The 18,191-nt window shown below is 53.8% G+C and overlaps 1 protein-coding gene across 1 annotated transcript; it reads left to right on the top strand.

Annotated features, from left to right (window-relative positions):
- The first annotated feature begins 971 nt into the window (after positions 1 to 971).
- On the top strand, positions 972 to 16,357 carry SLC13A2 (solute carrier family 13 member 2). The gene is made up of 12 exons (XM_090025185.1): positions 972 to 1,173; positions 5,172 to 5,300; positions 5,655 to 5,791; positions 7,356 to 7,576; positions 8,450 to 8,639; positions 8,863 to 8,985; positions 9,494 to 9,715; positions 10,009 to 10,121; positions 10,814 to 10,935; positions 13,004 to 13,165; positions 13,814 to 13,951; positions 15,452 to 16,357. Exons 1-12 carry the CDS (start codon positions 1,072 to 1,074, stop codon positions 15,584 to 15,586), a joined length of 1,794 nt encoding a protein of 597 aa, XP_089881311.1. The 5' UTR covers positions 972 to 1,071; the 3' UTR covers positions 15,587 to 16,357.
- Positions 16,358 to 18,191: the final 1,834 nt, after the last annotated feature.

Raw genomic sequence — 18,191 nt, 5'->3', positions numbered from 1 at the left:
CTACGGTCATGAAACATTCCCTCCTGGTGACTGAACTGAAAGAGCTTGGGTCGTTCTCTGCTTGCATCTTGGAAGCCTCTCGAAAGCCTGGTGCTCTCAACGTCTTGACAGCCCTGCCTAGTGGCTAATGCCTGTTCAGTCCTTCAAGGTGCCAAGGCTGCACTCAGAGGTCTGTGGCAGCAGAGATGCACAGCAGGACCCCCGAGGGCAGCTCATTGCACCATGGGCAAACCCTTCCTGGGTTGATCAGGCACAGGGGGAGAGGGAGTGGGAAGGTGATGACCTCCAGCCCCCAACCTTGCAGGCAGTTGCCACTCTGGGAAGGCTGCGGCACTGCCACGTAGAGACCCCAAGGTTTGGTGGGGAAGTGCACAGCACCGCTGTGTAGGAGGCCTTAGGCACCTCCCTGCTTCTGCTGCCAGGCTCTAGGCTGAGATACCATCCCTGGAGAGGGAACGATGGGTGTCTGGTGACCTGAGTTCGGCCCCAGTGATTTTGTCTGTCACCAGAGCCCTGCTGATTGCACCTGCCTTAAACTTTCAGAGAAAGAACATCACGTGTACATCCTCTCCCAACCCCCACATGGAGCACGACACACGGCCACCGTCTGTAATCCTTCCAAGCTTTTTAAGAACAAAACACTAGGCTGAGCGCAGAGGAAGAGTCTTCCCTTCCCCAGGGCTACTCCATCTCCCTTCCAAGGCAAGATGTTTTCCTACGCAGCACACCCCTTTTACCGGCCTTTTGCTGTACTCCAGTTGCCAGCAAAAGAATGAGCACAAAATGTCTTGCTGCAGGACACTGGAGTGGGCCTGTGGCCCCTCTTCTTGCGCAGCGAAGTGGGGCTGTTTGCACACAAGGAGTTAACTCCTCTGCTGCATTAACCAGCATCCGAAGGATTGTCTTCAGAAAGTTCCTGGTCTGTTCTTCCTTGTTCTCTCCTTTCACATTGATTGCGGCTCCAAAAACAACACCCCACCTGCTAGGGTCAATGGTAATTGCTTCACAGCCCTTATATAAACCCCAGGAACAGACCTGTGTACCTTTCAGCCCGGGGCGCGCACCGGCACCATGGCAACCCTGGGGAGAACGATCCTGGCGTACAGGAATTACCTGATCGTACTGCTGACACCTATAGTGCTTCTCCCTCTGCCGCTGGTCGTTCCTACCAAGGTAAGAGCCCTCGTACCTGTGCTCAAGCTGTCGGGACAGCACGGCTCCTCGGAAATGAGAGGACCAAGTCGGAGCAGGCGCCTCGTCCCTGCTTAATTCCCATAGCTTGTTACTGAGGACTTGCCTTTCCAACCCTGCCCTGGGAGCCCAGTGATGGTGGGTAGGATCCTGCAGGGGACTGGCCCCATTCATGTATGGGAAAAGGGCGAGTTAACACTGCAAATGTAGTGTGCCAGGCAGCGATGCCCACCGTGCTGCTCCGGGCAGGCTGCCTCCGACTGGAAGCAGAGGCTTCAGAGGTGCCCATGCCCTGCACACTGGAGCATGCTGCTGCTTGGAAAAGTCTCTCTGGGGTGTAGACGTGCCTTCAGGTACAGGCACCCCACTTCACGTTATGGCCCTAATTCTGGAGAGAGCTTTTGCACATGCTTTATTCAGAGTACTTGCCTGTGTGCTTTGCTGAATTAAACCCAATAATATCTATCAGCCCCCTGACTGCCTCAGGCATTCCTTTTCAGCTGCTTTTCAAGTGTCATCTCTACCCAGAGGACATTTCTATAATCCAGTGGACAAAAACAGGGACTATTTCAGTTTTTTGAAAAGTTCTTGAGCATTTTTTCCCCGTAAAATTATAGGGAATTATGAAATCCTGAGCTGCGTTCCCACCAGAACCATCCCAGATAATTATATTGTAGAGGGAGACGGTGAAGCACTGCTTCCATCCTAAGTGGAGCACTCACCCAAAGGCAGGCCCCACTCCAGCCAGAAACTGAAATGCTTCAGTTGCCTGTTGACAGCAAGAAGCACCAATATTTTACCTTGTGACCCTCAACAGAGAGTCTAGAAATGGGTCAGGCTGGATCAGAGGTGTAAATTCTTGCTTGGCGTCCACCAATTTTCAATGGCAGTTGGTTACCTGCCTACCCTTCCAGCCTTTGAGAATCTCCGTCTAGTCTCTTGACCTTATGGTTGCAGAGATGATCTTAAAAACATGACCCCAATGTAAAATAATGCAATGTAAATAAGTGCCTGAGTGTGCAGGCAGTCTGGAACAACAAATCGTTGGTACATTTTACATCAGTGAACAATATTTTCAACCCTATGCCATAGTCCTGCACGTGTAGGGGAGCAAAATGGGAACGAAAGGTATTTCACAATGATAGACTCTATTCATATTACTTGGGAATTTGGTTCTAACGTGCCACAGAGCAAATGGGGCCTGGTATACAGGCAACTCAAGGTTTTCAGAACGGATTGTAAACTACTAGGCCATTAGCTCATCCAGTCTTGGCTCCTGTGTACCCAGGCCCATAAACCCCTGCACTGAGCCCAATCCCTCCTGCTTGGCTAAAGCACAACTTCCAGGAAAGCGTGAAGCCTTGATCTGATAACCTCAAGGAATGAAGAAACCACTGCTCTTCAGCAGTCCATCCCAAGGGTTAATGATTCCCATGGGTAGAAATGTAATGTCTCGTTTGGATTTTCCTAGCTTCAGATTCTGCCCTTTGGTTCTTGTTATGCCTGTCCAGATTATAAACTGTATTCAGTACTAGATTAACAAACTCTTTAGTACCTGCCATTTGATACCTGGGGAAGTACTTATTCAATACAATACAATCACCTCTTTGTCTTCCTTCTGCTGAAATTCTCGCAGCGATCTCTTTAAGCCTCTCACTGTAAGGCATTTAAGCAGTCTTCAAATGATTGTTGGGGTTGTTTTCTGTACTTCTGCAATGATAGATTCTGGATGCCTTAGTCTGGTACCCGACCTGACACATCCAGAACATGCATCCCCCCCACGTTATAAACTGCTTTCGAAAACCTTGGTTGAAGAACTTAGTCTTCGTTGTCTGCTGTTCCAAGGAGGCACTTGCTGGAATAGCTGGTATATGGATAATCTCTGACATGATTCAGAGATGTCTCCAGAGAACAGGTGGACAGAGACACCGCATAAGAGTTAAGGGCAGTTAGGGAACATCCTTTTTGAACCCTCAGCATTTGATTTATTTTTTGTGTGTACCGGCTGCGTTCCAGTCATGTTTTTTCTGTACGATCTGAGTTCCACTAATACTGATTTACAGCCTTACTTCATTGTTCAAATATTTCATCAGCAAGCACCCTGCCATTCTGATCCAGGGTACGACCCAAGCCTCTGGTGTTCTCTATTTACACTGCGGGAGCACAGAGAGGTGCATTGTTCAAGACCCCACATAAATGCATACAAATTGCCATCCAGAAAGTGCCCTGAGGGCAACAATCATGACACACAGAGACCTAAAGGAAAGTCATGAGAGCAATCCGTTTTTGATTGCTCAAGTGAAGTGGCAAAAAAACCCAATCACAACAGAAACCTAAAGAGCCCAATGGAGAGGTGTCTGCCGTTAACTGGAACTTCCCACTGTAAGGTCACTGGTCCCAACGCGGCCAAAGCTGGCAGTGACTGGGAGAGGTTATTTCCATCAGAGGGGTCTTTGTCCCTCCGTGGAACCACTGGGTGGGTTGCAGCTGGTCCCTCCATCACAGTGGGCATGGCTGGCAGCAGCTACAAGGATTTCTTAGGCCATCAAGAGAGAGACTGAACACTTCTGTCCTCCAGGAGTCTAAACATGGCCCTTCCCAGCCTAGACTGGGAACGGTGGGAGCCGTGGGAGAGAAGCTCCTCCTCTGCGGTGGCCAAGCAGTGCCTCTTGGGGCTGGCGTGGCTAGCTCCCACCTTCCCCTGCAGGGATTTTCGCTAAGCAGGAAGTACAAGGGAGTCTCTTAGCTCCAAAAAAAGCAGGGGGATTTCCTTCAGTCATTAGCCTGTCCAGCTGAGAGTTACCAAGAGAGCCTGACATGAACTGCTGAGTCTACAAGAGCAAGACATAATGACCAAGGCTTTCCTGCAAGTCAAAAGGAAGGAAACATTGACTTGAAAAACACAAATCACCACCGCTATGTATACACATGGCCTCAGTCATGTGCTGCGCTCTTTGGAAGCAGACGGCTGGGCCTTCAAAACGTTGTGCTCCTTGGGCTTTGAGGGAAGTATAAGGAGCTATTTTCCAAAGCAGCAGTAAGCCCCTATCCCCTCGAGAAACAATAGCATGTGAACCTGGGGATCATCTTTTCTAGGAGAAGGCACAAGCCTTTGGATAATGTTGTAGATGGCAAAAGGCTGTGCTGACGAGCCACTGCCATTAGAAAACGAAGCATAAATGTGCTACCTTTGCACAACTGATATGATTCAGGGTAAAGGGCAAAAAAATTTCCTAGATAATTCTGAAACTAGATACCTTGACTAAAAGGCTCAAGGCCCTTTGGATAGCTAGCAAAGCACTATAGGGATTTGGCTAGCTGCTTAACAACTGTACGAAGAGCCTCGTCTCGATAAGCGTAACAAAAGCAGCTAGCCAAGCACCATCACAGATCGGTCAGCCGAAGTGACTAGGATTTGAAACCGAGCTGTGATGGTAGTTTGCTAGGAAGCCTGTTTCAAGCCTGTGGTGGGTGGAAGAAAAAAGCAAACAAAAATAAAAGACATATAATGATTTACAACGCAAGGAATCTAGGCTGTGCCACAAGCCACAGAGTTCATCCAGGCTCTGGTTTAAAATATGCAGGGAGAAAAGCGAACCAGAGGGGCCGTGACTACATCAATAACTAACTCAACTGTTCAATCATTTGGAGACGAGAAACTCAAGAAGTAGTTGCTGTCATCAGCAAGATAAAAGAGTTGTTCAGAAACTGCCTGATTCTTATCTCGGCAGGGTTCAAAGTCACTGCCGGGCCCCTTTTCCTTGTGCAAGTTTCTGGTCTTTCCCTGTCAAAGGGTCCCTCACAAAGCCAGCACACTTTGGCCCCTTTCCTTCTCCCCTGAAAAGGTAACAGAGTACTGTGTCCCCCTCTCCACACCTGGCCTGCCCTTGGGGAAGTGTCTAGGCAGCCTGGGACTGAATCCCCAGGAGCAGAGAAGGACTCGAGTCCCAGCGGCAGCTCCAGCGCTCTCCCTCTTTCAGGAGGCACGATGCGGCTACGTCATCATCCTGATGGCCCTGTTCTGGTGCACAGAAGCGTTGCCGCTGGCCGTCACAGCCCTCTTCCCCGTCTTGCTGTTCCCGCTAATGGACATCATGGATTCGACCCAAGTAAGCGATGCAGCACTGCCACATCAGCACGTCTGTCAGTCTGCCTCTCCTGGGGCATCTGCCTGTCTCGGTCTCACCAGTCGGTAGGAACCAGGTGTCTTCATGGGGGCGAGGGGGAGAAATTTGTGGGACTGTCCTTCAGGGACAAGGCTTCCTCCATGGACGCTCCCGTGGAGCCAGGAATCCGGGATGAACCCGTGTCCAGCTCCTCCCCAGAGCCGGAAAACTCTCGGGAGCTGTCTGGGGCACGTGGCCAGGCTGGCAGCATCTCTGGACACGGCCCTCCGGCAGCTCAGTTGTCCGACCGTCTGTCCTGCTGTCTGCAGTGCTGTCCCCTCCCACTTTGCCCTCCAGGTCTGCATGGAGTATCTGAAGGACACCAACATGCTCTTCATCGGGGGGCTGATGGTGGCGATTGCGGTGGAGCACTGGAACCTGCACAAGCGCATCGCCCTGCGGGTCCTGCTGATCATCGGGGTCAGGCCTGCCCTGTGAGTGTGCACCTGACACACACGCATGCCAGGGTGAGGGAGGTATCTGGCAGTGAAAGGCTGGGAAATCACATGGGCTGCTGTTCATCTGGGGCCATCCCTTAGGGGCTGTCTTACACCTTCCCAGTGCTACCCGGAGCTGGGAGCTGGGTAATGAACCGCTGGATCCTCTGACACACACAGCAACCTCCTCTCTTCCTTTCCACTTCCATATGGACTGACTGCACAGGCTATGCTTAAAGTTGTCCATCCAGGAGACTGCGGGGAAGGGGCAACAATAAACCAAACACCAAACCACAGAAAAGCTCTGTGTGAACAGCTGGAGGCCTGGAGGGGGGGGCAACAGGGCATCCATACATAAAGAGATGGGAGAGCTTGAGCCCACTTGATTTGGAAAGGGGGACTGTAAAGCAAAAAGAGAGCGGTCTACGAGACAGATGGAGGGAGTGAAATGGTCCTGCCAGCTCGCCCTGTCCCAAGAGATGCACCAAGGAAAAAAAATGGGAAAAAAGCAAAACAGTTCACATGCAGCTTATAATTGGTGACCCCCACTGCCGAGGAGGCACGTAGCAGTGTAAGAGGCAAACAAGGAGCAGGCTTTTATGTCTGCAGCTACAAGATAGGATCAAATAATCTCCTTACTTCACGGTGTAAACCGATCCCCATCTGGGCTCCAAAAGGAGTTCCCATGATACATGGATGCATTACGGAGGCTGCACACAAGCATCTGACGCTGGCCTCTGTTGGGAGCTGCATCCCAGACCAGGCGGGCAGCTCGTCTGCTCAGCACAGCTGGCCTCGCTTCTCTATTGCCCAGACGCCTCCAAGCAACAGTGGAGCAGGTTTGCACTGGCCAAACCTGGGGCACGGGGGCTGTGACTGGGGAGACTTCTGGGGATTCCCATCCCTCACCTTTCTGGTCCCGTGTCCAGGGCAGCACCACACTGCTGGTACATTGGCTTCGCTGGGCAATCCCTGGTGCAACAGCCCCCCTTCTCTATTGGAGCTCTGCGTGGGATCCACATTGCAGGCCAGAAACTCAGACCGACTTGTCCCCACTGGTGGTAAAGGGGGGCAATGCACCTCACCAGGGCTTGCAGGGACATCGGCCCAAGGGAAAACCCCAGCACGGCCACACGGGGATGCAGCGAGTGGTGTCTGGCTGCAGCAAGGCCCATGGCACAGCCTAGCCTGAACAGCATCTGCAGGGCATTACAGCTCGAGAAGGCAGAACTGGAGAAGGGAGATCAGCCCAAGGGGTCGTTAGTGCAGTCACAAAGGGATGCCGTTGAGCTCGTTACACCACATACATCATTTTAGCATGGAAGCCTTGCCCCTCCACCCTCTCCTAAGCCCCTCTAGCCTTCCTGTCACCCTGAGAGGGAGGGTGGACTAGTTGTTAATCCTACGTACAAGTAAACCCTGTGTGCTCATGGACTGAGAGAGCAGGAGATGCTTTTAATCTTTGTTGTGTCCAAGGGAGGGCAGAGGCTGGGTGGCAGGGGCAATAGATAGAAGGCCTCGTGCCCTCACTTTCTGACATGACCTTCCCTCTTCACTGCAGGCTGCTCATGGGCTTCATGGTTGTCACTGCCTTCCTCTCCATGTGGATCAGCAACACAGCCACCACGGCCATGATGGTGCCCATCGCACAAGCGGTACTGGAGCAGCTGCACAAGTCAGAAGTGGAGGCAGGCCCAATTCAGCACACGTCTGAGAGCATCAATAAAGCCTTTGAGCTGCAGGAGGGGTCAGAAAAGTCGGAGGCCTCCAAAGAGAAACAAGGTGTGGAGCCGTGGGTGTTGTCTCCTTCAGGTAACGGGAGGACTTGGATGCCTTCTCGTCCTCCACCTGCCTCCGTGGTGCTGCTTCCAAATTGCAAGTTTAGAAGGGAGAAAAGTACTTTTGGTGCCCACATGCATCAGAGATGTCTGATGCCAGACGGCCCTGCGTGTAGGCAAAGGCATAGCAACGCCCAATTGCCAAAAGCTGAAACTGGAAAAATTCAGCCTTGGGACAGGATAAAAATTGCAGACAGGCGAGTAGCTGCTGGAAGAGCTTGCCTAGGGATGTATCACATTTCTGTCCCGTGAAGTCTCGAAATCAAGTTAGATGCCTTTCTAAAAATACCCCGCGGCTCAGCCACAAGCCACTGGACTCCGTTCAGGAGCGGCTGAGTGACATCCTCGGCCTGTTTCTCACCGGGCGGTCAGAGGAGACTATCCTGATGGTCCCTTTTGACCCTGGTGCCCATGACCGAGCAGCTGCCTCCCCTTTGCCTTCCTCTTCCGCCCGCTCTGGCGCTCGAGTGAGGACTGCAAGTGCTCTGCGCCAGCGTGGGCAGCTTTGCTCCCCAGGGCTTTGCATTTCTGTTGCAGCTTCCTGAGCTTTTCCCCGCTCTCCCCCTGCCCCACCTCAGGTCAAGCACGGCTCCTAATTCCAGGTGCTGGTGCTTGCCCACGGTGCCGTCAGGTACTGCGTTGGGCTTTTCTCTGCCTGGGGCAATACAGCCATGGAGGGGACAGGGCCCTGGGACCATGTCCAGCTGCCATGCCTCACCACGGCAGGCCTATTATGCCAAGGCAGGACGTGAGTGTCAGGCAGGCCCCCTCCGTCCAGCAGGCTTGCTCACCTCCTTTGTTCGGTCTCTGCCCCCAGGTAACGGGCACATGCTGACGGTGGAGGACGATCAGCGGCTGCGAGAGGAGGAGGAGCGGCTGCGAGAGGAGAAGCACCTGAAGAACTGCAAGGGCATGTCCCTCTCCGTTTGTTACGCTTCCAGCATCGGCGGGATTGCAACCCTGACGGGGACCACCCCCAACCTGGTGATGAAGGGACAGGTGGACGAGTAAGTCTGGCTGGACCCTAGGACTGGGGCTGCTGATTGTAACTGTGGCTAAGGCCAACTTGCAGCCACTGCAGGGCCATAATACGTGAGGGGGGGACACAGTGGAAGGCAGAGCCAGGACAGGGTGCCCCCTGGCCTGGCCCCAGACCCCCGCCCCCGGCACACCGGCTGCAATGCAGCGGTGGGGGCAGAGCCGTGGTGCTGACACCCGTTGTGTTGACAGGCTCTTCCCTGAAAACGGCAACATCGTGAACTTCGCCTCCTGGTTCACCTTTGCTTTCCCGACCATGCTCCTGCTGCTGTTTCTCTCCTGGATTTGGCTCCAGATCCTCTTCCTGGGGTTTAAGTAAGTGGCACGTGCTCACCGAGGCATCACCGATCCTGCCCCGGAGACACTACAATGCCCAGGGGCAGCGAATCATCTAGCCTGTCCCTTGGGCCCCACCACCCCTTCCTTTGCATCCCTCTGCTGACTCTTCTCTGTGCATCGTGCACGCTGGTTGCCCCTGTTTCATTATTCTCCATCAAATGCATCCTTAAAAGTCTCCTTGGCTATGGTGCCAGGAAGAGTGTGCCTCTGCGCTGCTCTGTGCTTTTCTGTCTGTCCATACGCATTCGATGTTGCCTACATCTGGATGTTAAGCTCCCTGGGGCAGGGAGCAACTTTCTGGTGCCTCTTCGTAGCACCCACATGCACTGTCCTGCTCCATGGAAGTGTGCTATGATAACAGAAATAATAAATGCCACCAATACACCCTGGCTGTCCGAGAATTTGGACTCCAATACAATCTGTTTTCTTGAGCTCGGCCGACTTTGGAAACTGCTCTGACATTTGCTTCTCTGTCTCTTTCTAGCTTTGCAAAGAATTTTGGTTGCACCTCAAACACCTCTGAGAAGACAAAGCAGCGAATGGCTTACGCCGTTATCAAGGAGGAGCATAAGAACTTGGGCTCCATGAAATTCTCCGAAATCGCTGTCTTGTTCCTCTTCGTAGCACTGGTGCTGCTTTGGTTTACCAGAGACCCTGGTTTCATGCCAGGCTGGGCAACTTATACCTTCACCAAGGATGGCAAAAGGTAGCTAACCTAAAGAGCCCACTGAAGACTAGGGTCAAACACGGATCAAACACTGTGGCATGTACAAATGCCCTTTAGGTATGGTGTTGTGGATTACCCGGCTTGTCACCCACAACCTGGGATCTCTGTTCCCAGCTGCAGTAAGCCTCATGTAGCTTCTGGCTCTAGCTTTCAGCCATAACATGCCAAACCTAGGTGTGAGGCATTGCCCCAAATAGTGCTGCCTCTGCTCCCTCACCCGCCGCACTCCCAAAACACGCGCCTAGACTCATTTCCTGTTCCCTCTCTTGCAGTTATGTCACGGATGCAACAGTGGTCATCTTCATTTCGCTTCTGATGTTCATAATCCCTTCGGAGATTCCCAGCTGCTTCTCTCGTGCTAATTCTAGGCACGCTGAAGAAAATGGTAAGAGCCAGCTCAGACATGAGACCCATGCTGTGAGTTTCCCTGCACCGCAGATACCCAGGGGGATCTGAAAGCACTGAAGAGATCCCACAGAGCAAAACAGGGGACACGTCTTCAGACCCCTTTGGACTTTCCTGCAGGGCTTTGCTCTGATCATGCAGAATGACTGTTTCACGTAGGTTAAGTCACTAGGGAATGACACAGAAAAGGTGCTGAGGCCGGAGGGCCCGTGACGGGACAAGGGATTTCTGGAAGGAGCATTTAACAGCTCCGAGGGTATGTTCCCATACACCTGGTTGCCCCACCACCTCCCGGCAAGCTCCCTGCAGCCTGCTCTGAAATGACAAGGCTGTCATCACTTCTGCAGAGAGGAAGATCTACAGTGTAGTTGATCTCCTTGACGGGAAGCATTTTCCGCTGCTTGGCCTAAAGTCCATCTCCCTCCAGTTGCTCTCAGGGGCAACACAAGAGGCAGGGAGCTTTACCAGCATCGGACACTGCCATTGTGATGGGGCATTAGGGCACCACTGCCCTGTGTTAGGGGAGGCACACGCAGGGGAAACCGCCCGGCCCCGGCCCCATGGACGCAGCCGCAGTTTATTCTTTCCCCTTGCGCTCAGGAGGGAGCTCAGGGCTGCGCTCCAGGATGCAGCTTCCCTTCCCCAGCTTGATGCCATGGCTTTGGATTTCAGGTAGCGCAGGGCAGGTCCGAGTGCCTCCGCCCCTCCTGCAGTGGAAGACCATTAATGAGAAGATGGCCTGGAACATCGTCATTCTGCTAGGAGGCGGCTTTGCTCTGGCCAAAGGCAGCGAGGTAACGTGGTCTATCTGAAACATCTGCCCTCATGCACGCCTCTTTGGCCAGCAAAACTCTCGTGGTAGAGGCGATATCTTTCATTGGACTGACTGAATAGCAGGGGAAAAATGTCTTTCTTTGCAAGCTTTCAGGCCCAAACGCCCTTCCGCAGGCTAAGGAGAATTCAAAGATTATAAAAGTTCTCCCAGGTAGAAATGAAACTTCATCTTGCACAGGGGAGTTAAAAGATGGCAGGGATCCCCTGGGTATGACAGCCCACTTTAAAAAGGGCTGCTCTGTAAGCATGCAAAGCACAGACGATAGGCAGAAGCAGGCTCGATACCTGATGGGCAGGATGTTGAATTTTGCTTCTCTCTTGTTCAGCTGTGAAGTTTTCATTTCAAAACAGCTAATTACAACATCTTCCATGTTTCAGGGATATTGTTTTTCTCCTTTTCTACTTATCCCCGTGTGACGCTAGGGGCCGCCCCAGCCGCACAAACCATCCAGTTTCTCGGCTAGAGCCAGGGAGGGACGCCACCGCCCTCTGCCCTTGTCACACAGGGGCAGGGGGAGGCAGGGCTGAACACATTGAGACTGTATTGGCGCAACAGTGCCACGGTGGGTGAGAAGCACTAGCTATTTCAAGCCTCTTTACTGCTGAGCGCTGCCTTTGTGCAACGTGCTCCAGCCACGCAGCCGCCAGCCCCGCCGATGCAGACTCCTGATGACATTAGAGCTGGGGGTATACATTGCATCCACTTCCCCTGCCCAATTCAGCCACTATTACTTTTATCAAAGTCTGGCTGCACCGTGGACAAATAAAGTCCTGGAGGAAGATGGCACAATACAGTGAACAGTCTAAGACAGAAGGCTTTTTCTAAGCGCTGGTGACACACAGGTGAAGGGCGAGCAGCAGCAGACTCAGCTGAGCTGCCAGACAACGCGTAGCCCATTCCTCTCTCCCCGATTTTAGCAAATAAATATTGGAAAGCTGACCCTGACATCATCTGAATGCAAGGAAGTGCAGATTCGAATAGACAGCGCTTCCTAGGAATGAGCCATTAGTTTTGTTGCGGTAACGGCTGGAACCCCGGACAGGGATTAGGCGCCATCGTGAGAGGAAGGTACACATTCCCAAGAGAAAGGCGGCCCTAATCCTTGAGATTTTATAATCTCAGCATAAGACAGAAGACAATAGTTGGAGACAACAAACAGATGGTGGGGATTAGTGTAATGAAGCAGCGGTAACAGCACACCAGACGTGTACTTGCCGTGGCCTTTCGTAGGCATTACAGCAGAAGAGAACTAATATAGCGTGTCGCAGACTTGTCTGGGGACCTACTCGCAGACATCAAGGGTGACCTGGGAGAAAACGTACTGGTTCTTATAATGAAGGTCTGATTCATAGGAAATAAAGGCCAGTACCCCAGCTTGATACCACATAAGACATGAGCAGGATGAGACCACAAAGGATCTGATGAGTGAGAGCAAGCTGAATTTGAGAAGCAGTGGAGAAAAGGGAACCAAAGGGGGGAAATGAGGCGACTGAAGGGTGAGGAGCCAAACAGATCGTGTTGTGGGGATACTAGTAGCTGGAGCAGCTGAGATGGGATGAGGACGAGATCTGGACAAGTGTCCACTGCCTTGGTAAAGTGGAAAGACGAGATCATGGACACGTGCAGGAAGCAGCAGTGGGATACTGGGTGTAGCGAGGGTTGTCGGGGGGCAGCATGTGTGGGCACTGTCGAGCAGCCCGTGTTGGCAGCCTCGCTGCCTGGACACCTCTAAGGAGACATCAGGATGTCAGGGCAACTCGTGCCCCGAACAGCCTGGAAAGGGGGAAGACTCCCTTTATATCAGGGAGGCATTAGTATGAAAAGGCGCGCTTGTCCGCCTCCAGCCCGCTGCCTCCTGTTGTCTGTGAACAAGGCCTGTTTGTGCCTCTGCCGGGAGCAGAGCTGCAGCGGGGACCACCGCAAGCGGCGCCCGTGCGGTTGGCCAGGAACCCTGCCGCGAGCCAGTTCTCTTCTGGCGCTCGACCAGGGCCCGGCTCTGCTGACAGCTCTCTCTCCCTCTCTTCCAGGAGTCTGGTTTGTCTCTGTGGCTGGGAAACCAGCTGACCCCTTTGCAGAACATCCCACATGCCGCCATTGCTTTGCTGTTGTGCCTCCTGGTTGCCACTTTCACTGAATGCACCAGTAATGTGGCTACCACCACCCTGTTCCTTCCTATTCTGGCTTCAATGGTAAGTCCCTCCTTTGCAAACTGCTCTTGGCAGAAAAGCCTCTGGCACGCTCGATTCTTCCAACTCCAACAGGCCGGCAGCGGACAGGTCACGTACTCGAGCAATGCTAGTGAGGGTGAAGGGGCACGTACGTGTGTACGTGCAGGTGTCTTCTAAATACCCAGCTCAACTTCTCCAGAATAATTCAGTGCTGGTGAAAGGCAGTGGGACCGACAGAGGCACTCCACCATGCCTCAAAGCTACAGCACGGACTAGATGACTTCCTGCGGCCTCTTCCAGCTCTGCTCGTTTCTACGCTGAGCCGTAGCGTGCCCCAGGCACTTCCCCTTGAGTCCAGAGTTTTCTTTCAGCTGCCCATGGGTTTGGTCCTGATGACATTTTTCACTTGGGTTACTCTTCTTGGATTCAACCCCCATTGCTATTCCAGCAGTGGCCGAGTGCCCCAGTCAGGATCCGGCCCTTCACAAGCCGGTCATAGGACCCTCTAGCTTCCCCCAGAAAAGAAACGATGAGGAGCGTCCAGCGCAGGCCCAAAAAACCGGCAGCAGGGGCAGAGCTCATGTCGCTGCCAGGCACAGACAGACTCGCTATGCCCATGGCCTCGGAGGGCATCGAAGCTGACACCACCTTCCCCTCCCTGTCCCGCAGGCTCAAGCTATCTGCCTCCATCCTCTCTACATTATGCTGCCCTGCACGCTGTCTTCATCCCTCGCGTTCATGCTGCCAGTGGCTACCCCGCCCAACGCCATCGTCTTCTCCTACGGCCAGCTCAAGGTTCTGGACATGGTAAGCGCGACCGGGCGTTCGCAGTTATATGGCTCCCTGGCTTGCATTTTCTTTTCTAGCCAGCTTCCTGGGATAAGAGTCTGGCCTCTGCGTCATACCCTGGGTGCCCTGCTAAGCTCACATGGAATAAAAAATGTAGAGGTGTGAGCTAGCGCAGGCTCGCTGTGACCTGAGGGAGGCCCAGAAAGGGACTGCCAGCAACCAGCCAAGGAAACTGCATGGACTAGGTCTCTTAGCTGCCCCCGGAGCTGCAGGGAGCGGATGGGAAACAGAACGGCGCGGTGGTGCCGAGACCCACGGGCAAACGGTGGGGAGGCGAGGCTCTTTGGGTAGAAGTGATATCTTTTATGAGACCAACTAAATAGTTGGGGAAAAGTTCTTTGCAAGCTTTTGGGTCCTAACCCCTCTGCAGTGCTTCGGCAGAGCCTCAGACACCCCGTCCCGATTACTGCAGGCCTGCCACTGCAGCTGGGTCGGCGGTCTTTCTCCTGATAGCACAGGAGGAGGTGAGCCTCTGCACAAGAGCCCTCTCACTCATTTATTTGTAGCTGATCTAAGAGATCACTCCATTAGAACTGACCCTACCACTTCAACAGACATCCCAGCAGGTATTTCTCTGGGAGAGAAAGTCTGGGATTCGGGCATGGTCCCAGACCTCTGCAGTGACTTGGTCCAAAGCGCACGAAAACTCAAAGTTCTCCCGACAGCCGGGTTATAGAGCCCAGCTCCCCTGATGCAAATGACATCTTTGGCAGGAAATCAGGCAGGTTAAAGTCTGGGCCAGGTCATATTGGATTTGCTATACATAAAAATACCCCTTTCTGTCAAACAACAAAGCCAGGGAGGTATCAAGTTGCCTGAAAATTCCCAGATCCTGCTGGAAGAAATATCCCTTCCCATTTCCAGTGCTGGGGAGCACGGTTACACCCCTCCACATCTGGTGTGGAGGGCTGGGCAGGGCACGCTAGGAAAAGGGGTACCATGCACAGCACGGGAATGCAGGGGCTGGTCCAGCTGCCGAAGCCCAGACTCAGTGCTGCACAAATGCAGCGTAAAGACATCTCAGCTGACGCTGCCCTCCCCACCTAGCTGTGCACTGAGATGCACCTTGCACGCAATGGTGATAATCCCATCTGTTGTGACCACGACCCTTGAAGGCATGCCCAAGTGCAGCCACCCTTGCTCCACGCATGCTGGCACCCACGTCTTTCCCCGGTGTCTCGGGCTAGTCTTGTACCCCAGGCTGGGCTCTGCACTCACCAGCTCTGCTGCTAGTGGTGCTGAGGCTGGCTGGGAAGCCCAGCACAGTAGCCTGTTCATCCTCCCGTACTCACTAGTGCATGGACCAAAGGACCCAGACCTGCCCCTGGGTCTCCAGGTACCAATGCAAAGCAGGCCCGTGGATGGACACGGTGCCAAACTTGGTTGGGAGCCCCAGGAAAAGCAGGGTGGGAGAGGTCGCTCAGCTCAGCCAACAACTCCATGTCTTCACAATCCTAGGCCAAGGCTGGATTCATGCTCAACATACTGGGGGTTCTGACAATCACCCTGTCCATCAACACCTGGGGCTACTCCTTCTTCCAGCTCCACACCTTCCCGACCTGGGCAAACAGCACGTTAGCGACTTGCCACTGACACGGAGAAACAGGGCAACCAACAGCTGCCGAGGAGGCCACCCCCATCTACGTAAGCTTTGCTGAGCCAGTAGAAACATGAGACAGGCCACATCTGTGGAAGCAGACACGTCATTTAGAAGCAAACTCACCCAAACAAGAACTGCCACGGAGTCACCTGACTGTTCTGCAGCACGCAGGGGAAGGGTTACACCAGCCGTGAGATGTAGCCTGGCACCGTGCAACCCCTGCGCTTGTCTCCAGAGAACCGATGGGAAAGGTACCCCCTCCCCCCACTCCCAGCCCATCTATCTGCTCTCGACTTCACCTGCCAAATCCAGCACTGAGTGAGCAAAGAAAGAGGAGCAAGTGCAACAAGATCGTTTGTGCAAGAGAGAGGAATGGTACCTGGTGTGTGTGCACACGTGTGTGAGCACGTGTGCATGCACATGCCCTTGAAATGAACTGTAAAGCCCCATGTGTGCACACAGCTCCATGTGCACCTGAGCGTGCGTATGCGCTCTACCACTGGCACACTAAAAGCGTGTCGTTCAGCCGTTAGGGACAGATCAGAGCTCTGTCCAGCCCCCGCTGTTGCTTTGTACTTTATTTATTGACCGGTCCGTAGCTCAGGTCCAGAGCAGCTCCCGGGAACAGGCGGCTGGTTTCAGTCCTGCGGCCGTCGATAGGCGTCTCGAGCTCTGAAGGCCACAGCTGGAATAGTCGTGTTCTCCTGAGAGTGGGGAAAGTTTTCTTTCCTCAGTGTCAGCTGAAGTAAAGGACTTTTGTGCAATGTCTGCATTCTGGTCAGCTTTTCTGCCCGGGCTGCCACCTCACGACAGGTCCGGCCCCATCTCCCATGGTCAGGTAGGTTTGATGCTAATAGCGCAGGTGGAGAAGAGGTCCCGCTAAGATTGCAGGCTAACACAGGTGTGGCCTGTCCTGCTAAGGACACACCAGTTCGTTTGTGCATAGTGGGACAGAGACAAGCTGGGCAATGGGCAGAACTCAGGCTGAGGCGAACCCCGAGCTGCTGCTGCCTTTCTGGATGCCGGCAGCCTTCTCAGCCCAGGCGTGCGGCCTGCTGCAGAAGACAGACCTGCCGAAGGGAGGAGTTGCTAGACAAGGGCTGAACGGATCCGCCCCTGGGAGGCCCCAAATGCGCCAGGTGTTAAATAAACACTCTGGGCTCAGCTCATCGCTAGGTGGCAACAGGTGTGCTAGAAATGGGCATGTGCCAGCCAGCCTGCGCGGCTCCCTGCCCTGCCCCAGGGCCCAAAGCAGCTAGTGCTTCAACAGCGGGAGAGGATGTACAGCCCAGTCCACCTGCAAAGCCGTCCTCGCCTGCGGGAGCCCAAGGAAGGGTGGGGAGGGGGGCATCTTGCTTTCCACCGAAGGTCGATCCTCGCTCTGGCACCCTGCCTCTTCAGCACCAGCTGCAGCACGGTGTGACACCAAGCTTACTTCATCCCAGAGCTGCAAGTGCAAAATGTGCGGAGGAAAGGGGGTGCCCACCTGTCTGCCCCAAACACGCGTTCACCGCAAACCCACAAAGTATCTGCCAGCCAGCAAGCAGGCGGCTCGCGGTCCCCTCCTCTCGCTTCCCTGGAGTTATAGTGCTGAGCCTGGCCTTGTACAGACGCACACCCATCCATGGAGCGGCAGGCACACGCACGTTTACACAGGGGACCACGAAGAACTCCCCCTGACACTCCCACATCCCCTGGGCGTGGACACACTCACATGTCCACTGCACATGGCACACACATGAATGCCAGCTCATAAAGCAGTACAAAGATCGTCCATTTAGACAGTAGTTTTCACCGTAAAAGATCCAAAAACAGTCTGTGGAGTGGTACACAAATGATGCCCAGGCACAGGTTGGCCAGGTCCAGAAACACTGCCCCGTGCGGGGTGGAATGCACTGTGTGTCTGAAGGCAAAGCCACACCGCCAAAAAGTTTAGAGCAGGGAGGGAAGAGCAATCCCACAGCCTGATCCCGCACAGGGACGTTACACAGACACGGAGGACCGGGGCCTGCTTAGCGTGGTGGGTGCCGCAGGAGCTACGCGAACTGGAAAGTCAGCTGCGCCCCGTGCTTCACTTCTGCAAGCAGGTACATCTCAAGGCAATGCACTGAAGTCCCCAGAGATTCACCCTCGGCTCGATTCTCCCTGCCACAGAGGGAAAGATGTGCGCCTGGAGCTTCCTTCAGGCATTTCAGTGCACGGCTGGCTAAAGAGCAATTACCAGCCCCTCCGTGCCGCCCCCTTGCACTACATTTTCAGATCCCAGCTTCAGCTGGAGCATGGTGGACAGCACATGCCTAGGAGGTCCCTGGAAATCTGAGCATCATTCAGAGCCACTACAAAAACGTGACATATAAAGCAGCATGTAGCAGTGAACTCACAATCACATGAAGTCACTACTGATGTCAGCAGGAGCACCGTATGCCACCCGTCCCTCCCCCGGCCACGAACCAGGTAGCAAGGAATACGTGGAACAGTTAACGGGAACACAGTGGACTCCCACCTGGAGGCGAGGGAGCCTCAACTTTTCCAGAGGACATCTGCCTCCTGGGGCACAGCCTCCGGACCTGTGCACAGCGAGTGGGACTGGAAATCAAA

This window comes from Crocodylus siamensis, chromosome 13, assembly GCF_052110815.1.
Source record: "Crocodylus siamensis isolate JL-2025a chromosome 13, ASM5211081v1, whole genome shotgun sequence".
NCBI lineage: Eukaryota > Metazoa > Chordata > Crocodylia > Crocodylidae > Crocodylus > Crocodylus siamensis.
The sequence above is the reverse complement of the archived record's forward strand: the minus strand, read 5'-3'. Positions and strand labels throughout refer to the sequence as shown.

Excerpts from the sequence above, each read along its gene's own strand:
- SLC13A2 (XM_090025185.1), top strand. The coding sequence starts at position 1,072 with ATGGCAACCCTGGGGAGAACGATCCTGGCGTACAGGAATTACCTGATC. Across the intron at positions 5,301-5,654 it reads ACATCATGGATTCGACCCAA|GTCTGCATGGAGTATCTGAA; the intron begins GTAAGCGATGCA and ends TTTGCCCTCCAG. Across the intron at positions 10,122-10,813 it reads TAGGCACGCTGAAGAAAATG|GTAGCGCAGGGCAGGTCCGA; the intron begins GTAAGAGCCAGC and ends TTTGGATTTCAG.